General features: G+C 43.6%; 3 protein-coding genes across 4 annotated transcripts; 2 read left to right on the top strand and 1 right to left on the bottom strand.

Annotated features, from left to right (window-relative positions):
- Positions 1 to 332: 332 nt before the first annotated feature.
- On the bottom strand, positions 333 to 2,547 carry tmem186 (transmembrane protein 186). Its single transcript, XM_041966769.1, has 2 exons — positions 1,849 to 2,547; positions 333 to 1,312 (listed from the first exon to the last, which is right to left on the bottom strand). Exons 1-2 carry the CDS (start codon positions 1,849 to 1,851, stop codon positions 647 to 649), a joined length of 669 nt encoding a protein of 222 aa, XP_041822703.1. The 5' UTR covers positions 1,852 to 2,547; the 3' UTR covers positions 333 to 646.
- On the top strand, positions 2,012 to 10,326 carry gde1 (glycerophosphodiester phosphodiesterase 1). Of its 2 annotated transcripts, none has more exons than XM_041966768.1 (6): positions 2,012 to 2,720; positions 3,428 to 3,603; positions 5,183 to 5,288; positions 6,115 to 6,207; positions 6,871 to 7,082; positions 7,278 to 10,326. In XM_041966768.1, exons 1-6 carry the CDS (start codon positions 2,466 to 2,468, stop codon positions 7,423 to 7,425), a joined length of 990 nt encoding a protein of 329 aa, XP_041822702.1. In that variant the 5' UTR covers positions 2,012 to 2,465; the 3' UTR covers positions 7,426 to 10,326. The 2 variants fall into 2 exon arrangements, with proteins under 2 accessions (XP_041822702.1, XP_041822701.1); XM_041966767.1 differs by having other exon boundaries at positions 2,013 to 2,720; positions 3,347 to 3,603.
- A 150-nt stretch (positions 10,327 to 10,476) lies between these two features.
- mcrip2 (MAPK regulated corepressor interacting protein 2) lies at positions 10,477 to 15,439 on the top strand. Its single transcript, XM_041966770.1, has 5 exons — positions 10,477 to 11,065; positions 11,245 to 11,308; positions 12,243 to 12,376; positions 13,744 to 13,851; positions 14,955 to 15,439. Exons 1-5 carry the CDS (start codon positions 11,011 to 11,013, stop codon positions 15,023 to 15,025), a joined length of 432 nt encoding a protein of 143 aa, XP_041822704.1. The 5' UTR covers positions 10,477 to 11,010; the 3' UTR covers positions 15,026 to 15,439.
- The last annotated feature ends 2,234 nt before the right edge of the window (positions 15,440 to 17,673 follow it).

Here is a 17,673-nt window from a genome sequence, read left to right as displayed (position 1 = left end):
AACAAATTGGTCAGAGATTCATGTGTTTTGTTAGTCGTGGCTAATGTATAAAACCATGTATAAAAGTATAATTAAAGAAAAAAAAATCTTCTATGTAATGGCATTAGCAAATCCCCCATTCTACATGTAATAGATCAGTCAATGTTCACAACTGAGTCACAGTGTTTTTAAATGTACCTTACTTCATATCATAGCTTGACAGTAAAGGAATTTCAGTGCACTTTTGCTCAGCCAATCATTTCATGCTGCAGTGTGTGTTGTCAGTTACAGTTCTTTAAGATGGAACACTTGAAAAACACTTGGACAATCTCATTCATACCAAGATTGGGATTTTATTTTACTGTTTTTCTGCTTCACAAATGAAGTCACTGGTCACCAGACAAAAGTCTTCTGAGTGCTCTTAACATATTACGGCCAACATCCACACTTCACATGTTGTTCCATTCTAAAAGTCACAGTCCAGCTGAGGTCTGCAAGTACGCACCCTTCCTTTAAATTCCTCATTGGCTAGTCATTCACTGTGGATACATCAGACTGATAAGTGCTAACATATCACAATTTAAACCAGCGACAGTCTTCCACTGTATAATCTTTAACTTTAATGGAGAACCAACCCTTCTCACCATAACAAGCTATATTTTGAACATTATTCCAAAGTTCCAAACACCTTCTGAAAACCCTGTTTGTCCACCACTCTTCCAAAATGTGTGGAGAAATAAAATGTCTGAGGACTGCTGTATCTCTTCAGTTTCAATATTGTCTCTTTTGCGGGGTCCCCTGTATCCCCGATGGTCATAACATCTGACACAGGCAGGTAGATGTCCTGGCGCCTACCCCAGAAGGTGAGGTGGGATACTTTGAGTGTGGTCTGAGATGGGTTCAGGTACATCATGCCCACAACCCTCCTGAAGAAGTGACTGGCAGTGTACAGCATGACACCAGCGAACAGCGCTATCCCCGTTGTGTAGCTGACAAGAAAGAAGGGGACGTCTCCCTGAAGGTAAAAGAAGAACACTGGGGGCAAGATGACCACCGTGATCGCAGTTTGAAGCAGTTTGAGCCTGGACACGGCTCTGAGGAGCTTAATGTGCTGAAGGGTGTAAATCATCGTGTACTTCTCTGTTGACAAGTCGGAGTACCTGACCAGGGCTGAGATTTTGGGTGTAAAGGGTCCATGGGAGCTCTGCTGGGTGGGCGTGCGACTTGGTGAATGAGGCTGCACCCCATAAGGTATCCGACCTGTGAGCAGACATGATCCTCTGGTAAAGGACAGGGTGTGGGAGGTTAACCTGCGCAGAACCACTGACCTGATCTGAAGAAAAACAGATAAATCTGACACTTCAGTGCAGCCACAACAATTTGCAGATTAATTGAGAAGTTGATCAACAGAAAATGTATCAGCAAAGATTTTTGACTATTGTTTCACTAAACTGAGAAACTTTTTGACGACTAGCTTAACAAAAGAAGAAAAGTGAAAATATCATCTTAGGCTCTGAGAAATTGTGATTGATAGTCTTTACTATTTTCTGACATTTTAAAGAGAAAGCCTTATTTCGGCCTTTTAGATAAAAAATAAGAGCAAATTAATGTGAGCATGAAAGCATAAGCACCTGTTTTCTTTTAATGAACTTCATTAGTAGTGAGGTCGACTGCAGTGACAATAAGTGTGTAACAACATGTAAGCATGAATTAATCAACCATTATAATCCACTTCTGCCTGAGCTGTCATACATCCCTGGCAAAGCAGCAGTTAGCTTATGTGGCTAACAATTCAACTTTCACATCGTTTTCTGATCTATGCCCAAACGGTGGAAGCTGTGGAAGAGTTTGAGAAAGAACGAGGCTCACCATGATCGGAAACAGAAGAAGGAAAACATAGAAACACGAATCTCCTTTTTAGAATTGAGACACATCAAGGCAACACTTCAGGAGGTTAGCTAACATGAAGTACACAAACTTTGACCCGGATGTACTCGGTAACTGTTTTTTTTATTATGTTTTGTTAGCTCGTCTGCCCCCTTGCGGGAAAGTTATACATTATTACTTGATAATATCTAATTGACTTTTTATTAAAAATCTCTCCTGGAACAAAACCTGTAAATTTGGCTATAAATGCATTTCGGCAGCGGAAACGACAATTTGGTGCAGAGCTGTCACATCCGCCGCAGAGCGCAACTGAGGAATGTGTATAGTTCCTCTTGTTTCTCGTGTTAAATGTCAGACCAGTTGCAGGTTTTCTTCCTGTCCAAAGTGTTCCAGTTAGCGGTTTCGGTATGTTATCACTTGGCTAGGCGGAACATGACCTTATCTGAGTTACGGCGTTTGAAGAAAGTAAACTTAGCAGGACGGGTAGCTAACGTTAGCTAACGGTAACGTTAGCCTGACAGGCGGCGCCGCCTTCGCTACCAGGTGCTGTCGGTGCTTCTTTCTGCCTTTTGACAAGGGGTAGACGGAGGGCGACAGCAATGCTGCAGCTCGGAGATGAAGTTACTCTGTACTCGGTCGTCTTCGTGGTCGTCCTGCTGGGGACCCGGAGCCCACTGTGGACCACCGCTCTCACCGCCTCCCTCTACCTCTTTATGGTCATGTTCCGGTTTCCCCAGGTGCCGACCAGCCGGGCCCAGCAGGTGCTGCACCCCGCCAAGGGCAAGGTGTCAGTGGTCGCTCACCGGGGCGGTGGTCACGACGCACCGGAGAACACGCTAGCAGCTATTCGGGAGGTGAGAGGAAGTTTGAGCGGGGTCTTTTTTCCCTTTGTATGTCTTGGGATGGTTGTTCTCCCACACAGCCTCCCACACCGTGTGTAATGGTTACAAGGGACAAACACCACTGGAGGCTGAGATATGTCAGCCCTTTATCCCAAAATTGAAAAATATTGCCACTACGTTAGTCCTGTAATATGGGGAGAAAATTAGGGGATCAGGATTTACCCCATCCAGCAGGACATCATGTCCCTTTGAACCACTGGTATCATCCAGTAGTGCAGCTGCATGCACTGTGCACACTGCCATTCACTGAACCCTGGGATCCACAGCAGGCCAGTGGTGTGACTACACTGTGTGACTGTTTGGACAGTCAAATTGAGTATGTGCACTGTATTGTTAAGGCAAGTACTAATATTTATATTTGAGTGTTTAAAAGAAATCTGATAACAGTGCTCTTTATAACATAAAGACATTAAACAAGCAAACATTTTTTAAGAAATTCCTAAAATGTGTTTGTTTTAAACAATATGTACTGAACAGCATTTTGAAATTTGAAAAATAAACCCGGCAGTGCTCTCCAGTGCACAGCTTAATAATGGAGATACTCAATTTAAATCACATTTTGCGTTTCTCTATTGCAGTTCCTTCTTATGGCACCACATGACCAGAAGCAAGCCCTCCTGAAATACTTCCAACCTTTTTGTTTGTCTGTCCTGCTCCAGGCCAGTAAGAATGGGGCAACAGGCGTGGAGTTGGACCTGGAGTTCTCAGCAGATGGCGTCCCAATACTGATGCATGATGAGACTGTGGACCGGACCACCAACGGGTCAGGGCCCCTCAGCCAAAAGAAAATGTCCGAGTTGGGTAAGCTGGACGCAGCTGCTAAACATCGACTCAGGTGAGAAAGAAGGATATAGCTGGGAATGCACATAGAAGTGCACAGACAAATGGCAGACTTTCTTTTTTAGGCTCTTTTTGATTTTGCTGCTTCAGAGTTACGATGATTCAGGTTTTTGCAGACTGACACAGAAACATTGTTTAAACTGAAAGTTACAGCTAGGACATAATTTCTGCCTTTTATGCCAGTTTGTTATTATTGACAGGGTGGAAACATCTGAAATATCAGTTTCCATTTTCCATTAAAACCCAGACATTCTTTTAAAACCTGCTCCAAAGACAGATCGGCATAATGGGAGGGGTTTTTGGGATGCAGTCTTTCTGCTAAATGTCTCAAATGCAGCAAAGCCTTGGAGGTGTTGCACCATATCAAACAAGTCATAGCTGGAGGTTGAAATGCTCTGGGCTGCATTTTATATTAGTGCTGATGTAGCCTGCCTTTAGGCAGCAGGTCAGAATACTGTATTTCCACTGATGTGCTGCTTTTCTGCTGCAAATGTACTTTCTGCAGTAGAATTGCCTGGTACAGAATATATTGTTCAGGTACAGCTGTTGGGGATGCTGAACTGATCATTTTACAGTTAAAATGTGGAGATGTTTGAGAGTGATAGTCTGTGTCCATGGATACTGGAGGGCTCCAAGACATTTGTAAGAAAACACAAAAAGGACATAAAGTAAAAGCAACCCCACTGTGCTATAATCGCAAGTTGCTATTAATACAGAGGCGTGCTGTTGGTAATACATGTGAGACAAATAACCCAGTCGCTTTCTAAAAACAGCTCGCTTCAGAATGAACAGAAGAAAACAGAAAAATGCAACAGTCCATCAAAGATAAGCTTAGATGCAGCTGGTAGAGACGCACACACTAAACAGAAACAGAAAATTGTACAGGGGCAGTAAGACAGCTGATTTTCTTAATCATCCTCATAAAGAGATATTGAAAAACAAACTAAACATGAGCACATTAGCCAGAGTACTTGCTCAATGAGGAGATTTTATTACCCAAGGAAACCAAGGTTCATATGTAGTATCCAAGCAGTAAATCATATTATGACAATGACAGTACAATACCAGAGTAGTAAACTACACAACTTACTAGACAACTTACCTGTTGCACCTAAGTTAACTTAACTCTTGAGAATGATTTAGTTTGATTGTGTTCATAATGGGAACGTATGCAAATATTTGGGATTATAATTACAGAAGCAAAGACTTCCTCCCTTACCTTCAGAAAATACTGTGGGAATATATTTGCTCCACGACAACAGTTTGCACAAGACTTCTATGTCCTGAGGTTATTTTACTGGAGCATAAAGTCTGCACAAATGCTTTACATGTCTAATTTGGCACCCTGGAAGTTATACTATTGTCTGGCCTGTGTGTCCTGTCTAAACACTAAGAGCCTTTGCATACAGACACTCATGAGAGTATCAAGTACATATCATCATAATGCAGGTGCAGGGAAGTTAGTTGTGTCTCTGATCAAAGTGTAATGCTTCCCAGGCAAACGGTAAATGTGGTTTAAAAGCAGCATGTGAGCCTGAGGTCGCACTGAAACATTTGTGTCCTTTCATCACCAGGGACAGATTTGCTGGAGAGAAGATCCCAACCCTGGAGGAGGCAGTGGAGGAATGCATCAAACTGAAGCTCACCATCTACTTTGATGTCAAAGGCCACCCAGATGAGGTGCAGCCAACAAAACAAACAAGTGTGCAGTCTGTCTGTCATACTTGTTGATTTAATTGATCTCTAACTAGTTATCATTACACAATGAAGAGAACATGATGTCGTTATCAGGCACATAAAATATTTCAAGATAGAACTGTGGGTTCTGGTAACCTGTCTGGAACATAAATAAATACAGGTATATTCATTAACAGTTAAATGGTGATTATTTGCGGGCCTTATCGTTAGCAGTGGGTCACAAAGTTGAGTTCTGTTCCGTAAGGCATCTAGAACACTTTGGAACAAACCGACCCTCCAAAACACACACACACATTTGCAGCTGCTCACACTTTGAGTACATTGGCACAGCATGTTTTGTTTGCATGGCAACATATGACTTTATCACTGGATGTTTCTTGTTGATTTGTGCCCAAACAACTTGGAATACTCTGATATGAAAATATGACTTTATTGTTTGTGACAGTGAACTACAAACTGAGCCATGGCAGCTCTTAGCTGAAAGATGCAGTTAAGTCATTCAATCACCATTTAATTCTTGCGTCAGTGTACTTCTGACATCTTAACGTGGTTCCTCACTCAGCACATTTTTATATGAGTAAGGAATGCGATCGTGGTGGTGGTTGTTGTTTCAGGCTGTGACATTCTTGAGTTCAGGGCTCACAGCGGTGTATCTACACATCCACAGCTGCTGGTTACCACCAAGTGCTTGGACAAGAGAACACACACACACACACACACACACACACAGTGATGTAAAGCCTCACACACACAATTCTAACCAGTTGACTGCCCCACAATAACCATGTGTTTTCTCCTCCCCTCCCAGGCAGCCGCAGCCCTAAAAGAACTGTATAAAAAACATCCAGTCCTTTACAACAGCAGCATCGTCTGCTCCTTTGAGCCCAAAGTCATCTACAGGGTGAGAGAGCTCTTTGTCTGCTGGAAGGGAGTCACATTTGCTGTCTTTGACTGTCAAATTGCTGCGAAGCAAATGACACCGTGTGAACATTTTGATACGTTTGGCTCACATCCCTCCCATGTTGGGTTAGGATAAGCTATAGCAGCCTCACCACTGTTGGAGGATGAACTTACACCACAGGTGATGCCATTAAAAATGTGTTGGCATGTTTGCCATATTTCCAGAGATATACACGCTAGCTATACACGCTGGGAAAGCCTGACCAGTATGAGTTAACTAACCAGACAACAAATGACAGGCTTTCTGGATGAAATTAACACTTCTGAATCTATTTTCTGCACACGCAGAAATGTGAATTACAGTTATTTGGTTCACAGGTTGTTTTGAGCTGAGACTCCTCTACTTAACATTCTGGTATAAATACATGGGAACATTGTTACAACCACATCTGAGGGAAAAAAGAGCTAAAAATAATTTTGGAACAGAACAGAGTCGCTTTCTGCCTCGCTTTTCTCCCCCCGGTATGTCATAGTTAAAATACTGGCACTGATTAAATAAGATGAAATATTTGCTCACATTCCTGCCGTGTATTGCATTGTTGTTTATTTGTCATATTGCTCACATTCCACATCATTTCATCTCTGCATCTCTGCTCTGGCCCAGATGAGACAGAGTGACCCAGAAGTGGTCACAGCATTGACCCACCGGTTGTGGAGCCTGAGTCGGTTTGGAGATGGGACCCCGCGTTTCTCGTCGCTATGGAAACACCATTGGTTAACACTAATGGACATCGTGTTGGACTGGGCGCACTATCATGTACTATGGAAGCTCTGTGGCATCTCAGCGTTCCTCATACAGAAGAACTTTGTCTCACCGTGAGTTTCTGCAGCTGAGACCATGAACACATACATGGCACTAAACTACACACGTACTATATAATTCTGTATTTAATGTCAGAACCATTAAAAGCCAAGGACAACCTGTGTAACAATGGAATACAGATGCCTTAAAATGTCCTGATCACGTTGTTCACACCAGAGAGTCACTGTGTTTCTGTGTGCTCTCTGCAGAGACTATGTCCAGTACTGGGCCCAGAGGGGGGTGGAGGTGGTGGCCTGGACGGTCAACACAAAAGTGGAGAAAGAGTATTACCAGGAGCTGCTGAGAGTCAACTACATCACAGACAGCCTTGTGGAAGACTGTGACCCCCATTACTGAGAAACTCATAAACCCAGCACACAGTGTGTTCACACACAGTAGACATAAAAATGTCAAATCCATATGAAAGGAACATTTCACAGTCTACTCATCACCCGTAATGTGGCATCAGGTAAGAGAACGTATGCCACTATTTTCTTCCCTTGCACACTTTCATTACTGTGAGTGTGTGTGCTTGTTTGAGGCAATCAAACTGACCGGACTGGGTTTCATACAAGAGGCCAAGTAACATGTTCAGGCATGCATTTATAGACATTCTGGTCATTAGTGTCTATAACGGAGCCTAATCAATTGTACTGTATTCAACAACTCAGGATTGCAATGATGATTTTTTTTTTTGGTTGGTAATCGTGTCTGTCTCACTGTCTTTACTCTGTAAAAGGCCATTAGTCTGAAGTAAACTACCTAGAAATGATTCCTACCAAACCTGAAAAACTAAAAATAATTTGAAGAACTTATACAAATAAACATTTTATATCTTTGCAGCACATATGCAACTGAAATGCAGAGTAGAACAAGCCTGGCATACAAATAATGAGTTTTAGTACAGTCCACAGCAGGTTTATAATGTACATACACCATAGAATAACATTATTATACATTTTAAGATTAACATTATTTAGGAAAAAATGATGTGGTCATGGTGGTGGATTCAGACATCTGGACCCCACTGTATCTGTAGAGCAGACCGCAGTGAGCAAGCTTTTGTGCTCCTGCTAAGCTACACGAGGAGGAATTAGAATTACCCTCAAGTACAATTTAGTTACACAGGAGGACTAATGAATGCAGGAATTAATGTGTGAGATTGTATGATTCTTTACAACTGACGTAGATCTGCAGGTTTTCCACAGAGGTGACGGCTGACAGTATAACCTACTGGCTTCTGCACAACACATGACGAACAGTAAATAGACCGTTCTCACTGCAGATGTGTTTAATGGCAGAAGCGTAGGTGTATCTACTACCATTATCTCTACTGAATTGAGGAGCAAAAGCAAGCTGTGCCGGTGAGCCAGCACCTGCAATATCAGGGTCCCAGAAGTGGAAAACCTACATGGAATGCAGCCATTGTTAATTTTAATAACGTCTGTGTTTGACAAGTTAAATTCACGACGTTAGAGCTTTTCAGACTCGACAGGGATCTGACATGAGTAAATAAGAGAGCTGGGCTACTTCTGTTTAAAGGCTCTGTGACCCAAACGTCAACCTTGGATCGAAGCTAACTTAACAATTTTAAAATCATTAAAAACGACTCTTGATTTAATGAGTGAAAAAGTGTGAGACTTATTCCTCTGCGAGTCTTAAAATCTGAAGAAATGGCCTTTTGATGTCATATGACAGTGTTCTGGGGCAGATGCAGAGTGGGCGGCTGCTGGTTATGTCGGTTTAAGATGAAATTGTTGTGTGGCATTACTGAGGCCTGGGGACTTTGTGGGACTGAAATTATTCAGTAGATCAACACTAAAAGTTACGACATTGGGCGCACTCATAAACATACAGTCCCAGACAGTTTTCTTTTTTACCAGATCACACAAAGAAAAGTCTATGAAAATGTCAACTGTGCAAAATATTCTGAAGAAACAAGCTAACGGGAAAATAAACTATTAGCTACCTTGCTTAATGCTGAACATCAGTCCACACTGATCTAAATGTCTATTGGCTGTAGAGGAGTGCAGGGGTATCACAGTGTGACAGCTGATGGACGTGTTGTACAGTACAAAGTGAGCTTCGTCTGACCAGCGTTTGGCCTCTGCTGTTAATGCTAAGCCTTTGTAGTGTGGACTGTTGATGATTAGCCTCCTGGCCCGCAGTCTCTGGTCATTAGCCCACATAGTAGAGATGAATGGGGGCAGAGTGGGAGGTGTAGTGTTAGATATCACCCTGGATAAGCCTGTCTGAGCTGCTTCTTGTCCCCCTGATCTTCACTTAATAAACAGACTCAGCTCACACTGTGCAGAGCCACTCAGGTGATTTCCACGTCAGCGACACAGGTTACCTGTGATAACTCTGGTGTATCTAAGGTGAAGGTATGCAACAAAATGTGTCCTTATCTGACTGTAATAGTGAACGGCCTGCCACTGGAGATAGAAGAAAATGTATGTTTATCATAAGCTCTTGTGTGACACCATGCATGCTGTCAGTCCTGAGAAATATTACTTAAATGGTATATTTCGTCAGACTCTTTTAGTTATTATTCAATCAGAAATTCAGTTAAAAAGCAAAGCTGCAGACTGCAGAAACAGCACCGTTTTGTTTCAGTCTCCTTCATTGCTGTCAACGCTACACTTGTCCATCTGCGCCTCTGGTTTAATAGGTGAAAGGTGATCTCTCCCGCTCCTCCTCCAATGCCCCGTCTGAGGGGCGTGCAGTGACGTCACTGAGGGGGGATTGCCCTGCTCCGTAAAGTAGTCCGACCGGATATAAACAGAAACAACGAGAGGGGAAATAAAGCGTCTCCAACTTCAAAGTAAAAGCCTCGAAAAAGAAGGCAGTCGTAGGTAACCTTAAAATCGTAGTGATACACTCACCAAGTAATAAAGCCTGATTCAACATCAGGAAATAATTGAAGAATAGACATGATAATAATTTGGCATGTTGCATGGTTGGATAATAATTGCACCTTATAAACAAGTGGCATATATTTAAGATAGTGTGTAGTGTGTAGGCAATGTTGATGCTGTATGTTTCCATAAAGTGTACACGCACACACACAGGCAATAAGAACACACTGAAGTATTTTAAAGTTTTAAAAGATAGTATGATCGTAAATGGAAATTTGTTCATGATGCAAAAATCAATGAAAATTGTGTTTTTTCAGAAAATATGTTCCACTTTCTCAAGTTAGCCTCATATTTTCATTGTAACTACTTTCTACTGAATTAAAAAAAAAGGAAGGTCAAATAGGAAATGAATGAAGTCTCTTGTTTTCAATGGCGTATTATATTACATCACAGCCCCGTGATTTAATGGACCATCTGTTAGCAAACGCATTGTTTTTATTTTGAAAATTGTGGCCGGAAGTCCAGCTCCTCATTCTGTTTAATTGACGCTTCTCATGCATGGTAGTTTTCCGTCCTGATGAAAATATCAAAGTGTGCAGTGTCCTTGCATACAGAGCGGAGCCGCTGCAATCAGTCCCGGAGCATCAGAGGACACAGGGTCCGGCCCGGAGTGTCACTGTCCTCGGACGTCAGGAAGCACAGTGTCCCCCCTCTGACTGGCTGATCCCGGCATGTGGAGCCGCTTTCTCCTTGGATGACCTACACGCAACCTCTCGGAGGAGCAGCGGACGTCGGTTCACCACAGCTGAACACCTGCCGGTTCGGAGGAACAGCAGGCTACGTATTAATACACAGCGGGCAACAAGTCAAACCGAGTCTCCTGCGGACTTCAGGCCGACTGCGGAGCCGCTGACCCGGGGAGCAAAATCCGACGTTACGATTATTTTCTCCTCATCGTGGCTGCGTCAGGAGGAGCGGACACAAGTGGAAGTTGCGGAGTTGACCGTCAATGATTGCGCCTGATACTTAACGAGCCACACAGAGCAGGGACACCACCGAAGTTCTTGAGGTTACTGGCGTTCACATGATGTACACAATCACCAGAGGTCCCAGCAAACTTGTTACACAACGGAGGACAGGTTAGTGAATGGATCTGTTATCTAAAGCATGATGCAACGTAACATCAGACTGCTTTTGTGCCGCCAGGGAAAGTTTTGGGATTACTGCAGCTGTTTCAGTGCTTGTGTCCACGTGCAGAGCGTTTAAAGGTGATCTGCGCTGCATGCAAACTATGTAACTGTGAGTTTTCTCTCGAAAGGTCCCACACAACAAATCGAGTCCAAATTCAGCGACTTGAAGCTCAAGCCGTCGTACTCACTGAGGTAAGCGGCTGCCTGAAGTCTTGTTTTGCTGTGTTCATTGTTGAGATTATTTATTCGGGCCGTTTGAGCGCCGTGGGCCCAAAATACTCCGCACGTGCGCCGTGACTGCGATCATGTAACACATCGGTGTGACTTGGGTAACGCCGCTGCGTCCGTTATCGGACATAAAGTTTGTCCGCAGACCCGTGCCGTTTCTCCGCCCGGCCGGCGGGACCGTGCGGGAGATATGCGACGGCTGCCTCGACACCTGGGACCCCACCTGCCCTGCTGTGGCTTCACAACCAGCAGGGGTCCCGTGCTCCCTTCAGGTGCCCGTCGGAAATACCTGCATCACTGAGAGATCCACTCAGTTTCCGGTTTATAACACCTAGCTACAGCCTGTCGGCGTAATGCAATGCAATTAAACGGCACCACAAAATACTGGATGTTTTGCAGGACTATATCAGCCTGCATTAGTGTTTGCTAGGTGTATCTAATAAACTGGCAACGTTGTCCTTTCCCATTGAGTAGCTGAAAGGCTTTTTGGGATAAAGACATTAATAGTCTGTCATGGCACAAGTTTAAATTGAAAATTGAAAAAACATGTCTTGCTGTACATAAAATAAATTTCTCTGAACTCCCTGCTGATGAAGACTCTGAAGAATCTCTGAAATGATCTGGCCTGGAATATTTACATTCCTTTGCCCAAGGTCAAGAATGAACCCTCAGCCTCATTTTGTCTAAAAGCTAAAGACACAATCTGAGGCTGCAAGCTTCAACATGCTGTTCAGTAATCCAACCAAAGTAAGCAGAGTAAGAGTGAGCTGACGTTACAAACTACAGGAACCCCCCCCCCCAATCACTGTCAGATTTAACTCTTGTTTTGTTGCAGGTTGTCTCAAGCCCCCCCAAACCCCAAACTGACGTTCTCTAACTAACTCTGTCTGATCTCCAGCTCTCCGCCCCCAAAGATCGTGTTCAATCGTCTGAACGGGAAGCGCTACCACGGTGCAGCCACACAGAAGGCCTCCAGCCCAGGAGAGGGGTTCACTCCTGCACATGAGGAGAACGTCAGATTTGTCTATGAAGGTGAGGGTCGTGGGATCAACACATGGGTGGACGCGGGTCACAGTGCCAAGGTCACACCTCCAGTCCTGAAGCCGGTAGAATCCATAGATCTGTCTCTCGAGCTTACAGGGCCGGAGGATGGAAGCCGGGATGCTGTGGTGGGCAGATAATCTTTTAATTTCCTCCTCCTACAGCTGCACTGTAGCTGATCGGTTGCCATGTGTTCACAAATTGGACTCTTTTTCAAAATGGCGAAAATAAGAGGTGTCTGACTGCCAGCGTGCTTTTTATTTCCAATTAGAGGTGACCAACAGAAAACTGAGCAGAATTGCTCATGACCCTTCACACCGGGCTATAAGAAACCCTGAATAGTTGCGAGTTGTTCGCAGTGTGTTCATAACTTCACATTATCGACTGTATATTCTTGTGTTTGATTGATTAAACCACTCTTCAGTTATGTTTCTGTGTTGCAGAGACCCCAGCTCTGAGCTGCACATTTTAATACAGTGTAAACCTGCACAACTGCAGCCACATATCACCTCAAGCAGTTACGTGAGGCTGAACGTACGGACGCTCCTTCACCTTCAGCCTCACAAATGAAACTTAATGAGGCACTGCTGCAACAATTCAACAAACTATCAACAGAGGGTACTTCATGAGAGGAGTGCATATACTCAGTAAAAGCCAGTAATGATTAAAGCCTGAGCACCATTCAGCCTGTCTTGAAGTTTGCCCAGCATACCTGACTGCTGGCCAGTACTGCCTCAGGCCCTGGTGGAAATGAATGACTAGTAGAGCTGAATTGGCATGACCCATCTTATCTGTGTCACTCTTGGAGGGCTGCCAGGAAAAACTGCTCGGTGGTGTTCGGATGGGGGACAGGGCTTCACTCCTCTTCAGTGCTCGCACCTAAACAGAAACCTTAGGCGCAACCCGTCGAGGCGTGTTAAGATAGAAAACATCATGGGTCTCGCTCCAGCTGGACACGTTCACCATGAAAAAAAAACTGCTAAGGCATCAAAAGACACGTTTAGAGAGCATTGCACCCTCCTCCATGCACACACACACACACACACACACACACACACACGACTGATTCAACTTTTAGTAACTCATGTTTGTGTTCAAGGCGAGCCAAAACCTTGAGGCTTATCAGTGGGTGAAGCTCAAAAACCTTCACCACAGACCAATAACGCCTTCAGCTAAGGGCACTGGGATGTGTGAGTGTTGGTGAGATCTGAAATGTGGAGAGAAAAAAAGGCAGAAAATGTCCTTCAATGTCATTTAAATGAAACACGTGCGTCCAGGTATCAGTGCAGATCAAGATCCCTATCGATCAGGTATGCACTTAATTTAACTCAGCATACACTGTGTTTGTTTGCTTGCAGCTTGGCAGGAGGTGGAGCAGAAGCTGGGGGACGGGGACGGTGGGCCTTCAGCTGACAGCCAGGGGCCCATTCAGTACACTGAGAAGACTCCCAGTGCTGCGATGAAGAGTAAGTACAGGCGTCGTTTTGGTTAGCATACTCCCATTCATTCACCTGCTGAAACGCTTTAAAGAACACGACATCAAAGTAAATCCACCTTCATATCTCACCACTGACAGTTTTATGAGATCCGAACAGATAAACCTCTTCCTGCTTTTTGGCCTCCTGAACTTCGAACCAGTTATCTCGCTGTGCTTTTCTTTTTGCCGGTGACTTAAACACCGCAGGAAAGCTGAATGGCTGCTCTCATCTCTCTTTTTGGCTCAGCTTTATCCACAGCCAGAGGGCAGCTGCTGTATTAGTTTGTTTTAATTGTGAACTCTTCTTTGGTCTATGGGAACCCGGTTGTTCCAGACAAACCGGCCCAGGCAGCTCATCGTGCGACTTGTCTGGACTCGCACGCATCTGGCCTTCTGGTTCCTTCTCTGGCTCACTGCCATGAGACGTTGTGACATTTTATTTGAGGCGCTTGAAACTTATGTAAAGTAGTTAGAAGTAATTCAAACATCTACCGTCTATGTGTATACCAGCTCAACTGAAAATGGCTGTTTTGAATGAAATGTCTTAATACCTGTTGTGTGGATCGTCACTCAGTTTGGGACAGATTACAGTTAACTGTAATAACTTTGATGATCCTCTGACTTTTCATTCAGTGCCATCATCAGGTCACATTTTTATTCACACAACAACCAAAAATCTGCCTCAGCTGTACTTTGTTTTTAGGGTTAATTAGCAAATGTTAGCATGCTAACATGCTAAACTGAGTTGGTGAACATGGTAAACATTATACCTGTTGAACGCAACAGCTTTGGACATTCATGGTGCATTATAATTTAATTTTATTTATTTCTAATCTTTGTCAAGACTCTAGACACATTTTAAACATTGAGACACAGATTAGAAATTTACAGAGAGAGGAAAAAAAACATTCTAAAATAAAAGACCACAAGCTGAGCTGCACCACCAGCTCAGGGCAGGAATACACTTTAACTCTTGGTTGGTATTTTGTATCCATGTGACAAAAGAATAATTAATGAAGAAAATGAATGAATCATAAGACGCCGGTTAAGCTTTAATCCTCTGTCTCCTCTGCTGGCTCTGTTTCGGTGCAGACTTTGTGCCCATAGACCTGGAGGAGTGGTGGGCTCAGCGCTTCCTTGCCAACATTGCCAACCTGTCATGACTGTGCGAGGCATGGAGCCGGGACAGGAAGCACTGCGACGATGCTCCGTAGGTGAAGGGCATCACAGCAGCGGCGAGGAGGCGAGCGCGTCTCCAGGACGGTCCTGCGTAATTTGGAATCTGATTTGATGCCCTGTGCTTCACGCTGCTGGAGAGAAGACTGGGTGCACAACACAAAGCCCCCTCCCCCCCGATGCGTTGACAGCGCCCTGAGTGTAGACTCCCAGCGCTGATTGAAGTTGTGCTCCTCCACAGGACCCGTCTCTCTCTCTACTTGAATCAGATAGAAGTTGTGAGATTTTTTTCTTGCTCAAGAACCTGCCTCCTTTCTAAAGTGTGCTCAGCTGTATGTACGCCAAGGCTGATCTTTTAATATAAATGATATATGAAGAGCAAAAGAAGTAAAATGTTTTTCAAAAGCTTCCTGTGTGACGGATCATTTCTGTTCATCTGCTCTGATTTGACCACCACATGCTTACAATCACATACATGAGATGACTTTAAGTGACTGCCCTGTAATCATTTTTCAGTCGGAGGCCACAGCAACATTCACATTTCATCATACACTAACATCTTAAATAAAATACTTAAATACAAAACCTGTTTACATATTTTGAAACAAAGAGGTAAAAGGTGTGAAGCCTGCTGTTGAGGAAGCAGCTGAGTGCCGGCTGTCTTTTAAAACAGGTCATCATTCAGTTTTTTGAGGTATAGATGGCACCTCTTGTACCTGCATGTATTTTAAATTATAAGAGACCACACTGACAGCCTGAGTGTGTGTGTGACGGGGCTTTATCTGAGCGGCCTCATCCTCAGCGTCAGAGCTGACCAGCTGGTGGGTGTGCTGGTGGATCTCCCTCAGTTCGAGATGATCATCCGGCGTTTAGGTAAAGGCCGAACACCAAACCTGCACGGAGGAGAAAGTAAGAGGCTTTTGTGATGGACGGACGAACAAGCAAACAGATGGACAGGAGAAAAACAGCTGCAGACAGAAAACAGAGCCTGGTTAGGTTGACAGACACACCGTGGGAGGTAATCGGATAGGCTCCTCAGTTAATTGGCTTGATTAGAGGAAAAAAAGCACGTGGGCCCTCTTCACTCGTTCTTTTACGGCACAATATGTAACATTTTCACATTTCTCCAAAAAAGACTCCACCTACTATGTGTTCTGAATGTTCCTGAGTTGTGTGCTTACATCATCCCAGATATTTCCAACAATGGTTAAAGCCAGAGAAATCTAAGTTTATTCAAGGTAAAGGTGCGTTTCATTAGGTCACCTGTGGGTGGCGTCATATCCCCTCAAGCCCATCCAGCTGCTTTAACCTCTGGGAAACACCCGATGATGCGTCAGAGAGTGAAAGACTGACCTGTTGAAGTTGAGCTTGAGCTCTGTCTTGTCCATGTGGGAGCAGGCAGTGATACGATACATCGCCTTTTATTGTGTGACGATGCAAACAGGAAGACACAGTTTAAAAACTCCAGTCTGATTTCTGTGCCCGAACTATAAAAGACGATGAAGGACAGCTGTGAAATCAAATGATCAAAACAAGTTAAAACAGTTGCTAAAAGATGGAAATTAAACACACACACACACACACACACACACACACACACACACACACACACACACACAGTGAGATATGCACGATGTTCAGAGCATTATGGTGTAATCAGTGATGAAGTGTTTTGAATGGCTGGTTAGTAATTAACTTGCCAGAATGCCTTTCCAGCATAACCCAAGAAGACACAGTTCTACAGGGTATCATAAGGACAAACTGTAACTAGTCATTGTAGGTAACGGTATGCCCAGTCTATTGCATTTACATGTCATCACGCTCTGAAGTAGACAAACTGAACACGAACAGGCTGCACCTTTTTAATGCCCAGCTAGGACTGACACATGCATCGATGTGTGGCCAGTCATCCATGGAAATAATAACAGTATACAAAATGTCAGAAAATGAGGAAAATTGTCCAACCATGTTCCCTGGAGTCCGAGACGATGCATTCAAATGTCTTGTTTTGTCCAACCAACAGTCCAAAACCCTGAGGAGAGAAAAGAGAGAATAACAGGAAATCCTCCCACTGTAGAAGCAGGAGCCAGAGATCAACTGGTGGTTCTGACTGACGGTTGATTTAAGCATCAGGGCTAAAACAAGTTGATTGATTAGTAGATCAAGAGAAAATTCAATTGGCAACCACCTTGACTATATATATATATATATCTTGTATTTAGATATATTGATCCTTCTGACAGTTAATCAAAATATTGTCAGTTTCTGCTATAAATTTAATCATTTATCAGAACTGCTGCCTGTTAATTTTGACTAATCAATTGTTTCAGATGTGAAAAATTAGGCGCAGAAATGAACAATATACAGGATATACTGTTCTTAAGCCTTCCAAGAAATTCGTTCTACACTTTCACATTTTAATTTAAAGTTGTAGTAATTGTTGTGCATCCCATTTGGAGTCACCGGACTAAAACTAATACTGTTTATATTTGGCTGTTCTGCTCTGGATTGTTTTTCTTCTGTCTGAATACACTGCCGCTTTGTTGTCAAGGCAGAGGACCAGTTTGTTTCTACACATGACGACTTGAGAATGCTCAAAAAGTATAACAACGGCGTGCCTGTAGCGCGGATGATC

Source organism: Chelmon rostratus, chromosome 3, assembly GCF_017976325.1.
Source record: "Chelmon rostratus isolate fCheRos1 chromosome 3, fCheRos1.pri, whole genome shotgun sequence".
Classification (NCBI taxonomy): Eukaryota; Metazoa; Chordata; class Actinopteri; order Chaetodontiformes; family Chaetodontidae; genus Chelmon; species Chelmon rostratus.
Note: the sequence above shows the minus strand (reverse complement) of the source record. Positions and strands in the feature narration are given on the sequence as shown.

What these genes read in the sequence shown, in the direction of transcription:
- gde1 (XM_041966767.1), top strand. Translation starts at nt 2,466, where the DNA reads ATGCTGCAGCTCGGAGATGAAGTTACTCTGTACTCGGTCGTCTTCGTG. An exon ending in CGCTAGCAGCTATTCGGGAG is followed by an intron (nt 2,721 to 3,346) that starts GTGAGAGGAAGT and finishes TCTCTATTGCAG; the next exon opens with TTCCTTCTTATGGCACCACA. An exon ending in CAGAAGAACTTTGTCTCACC is followed by an intron (nt 7,083 to 7,277) that starts GTGAGTTTCTGC and finishes TGCTCTCTGCAG; the next exon opens with AGACTATGTCCAGTACTGGG.
- mcrip2 (XM_041966770.1), top strand. Translation starts at nt 11,011, where the DNA reads ATGATGTACACAATCACCAGAGGTCCCAGCAAACTTGTTACACAACGG. An exon ending in AAGCCGTCGTACTCACTGAG is followed by an intron (nt 11,309 to 12,242) that starts GTAAGCGGCTGC and finishes TCTGATCTCCAG; the next exon opens with CTCTCCGCCCCCAAAGATCG. An exon ending in CGTCAGATTTGTCTATGAAG is followed by an intron (nt 12,377 to 13,743) that starts GTGAGGGTCGTG and finishes GTTTGCTTGCAG; the next exon opens with CTTGGCAGGAGGTGGAGCAG.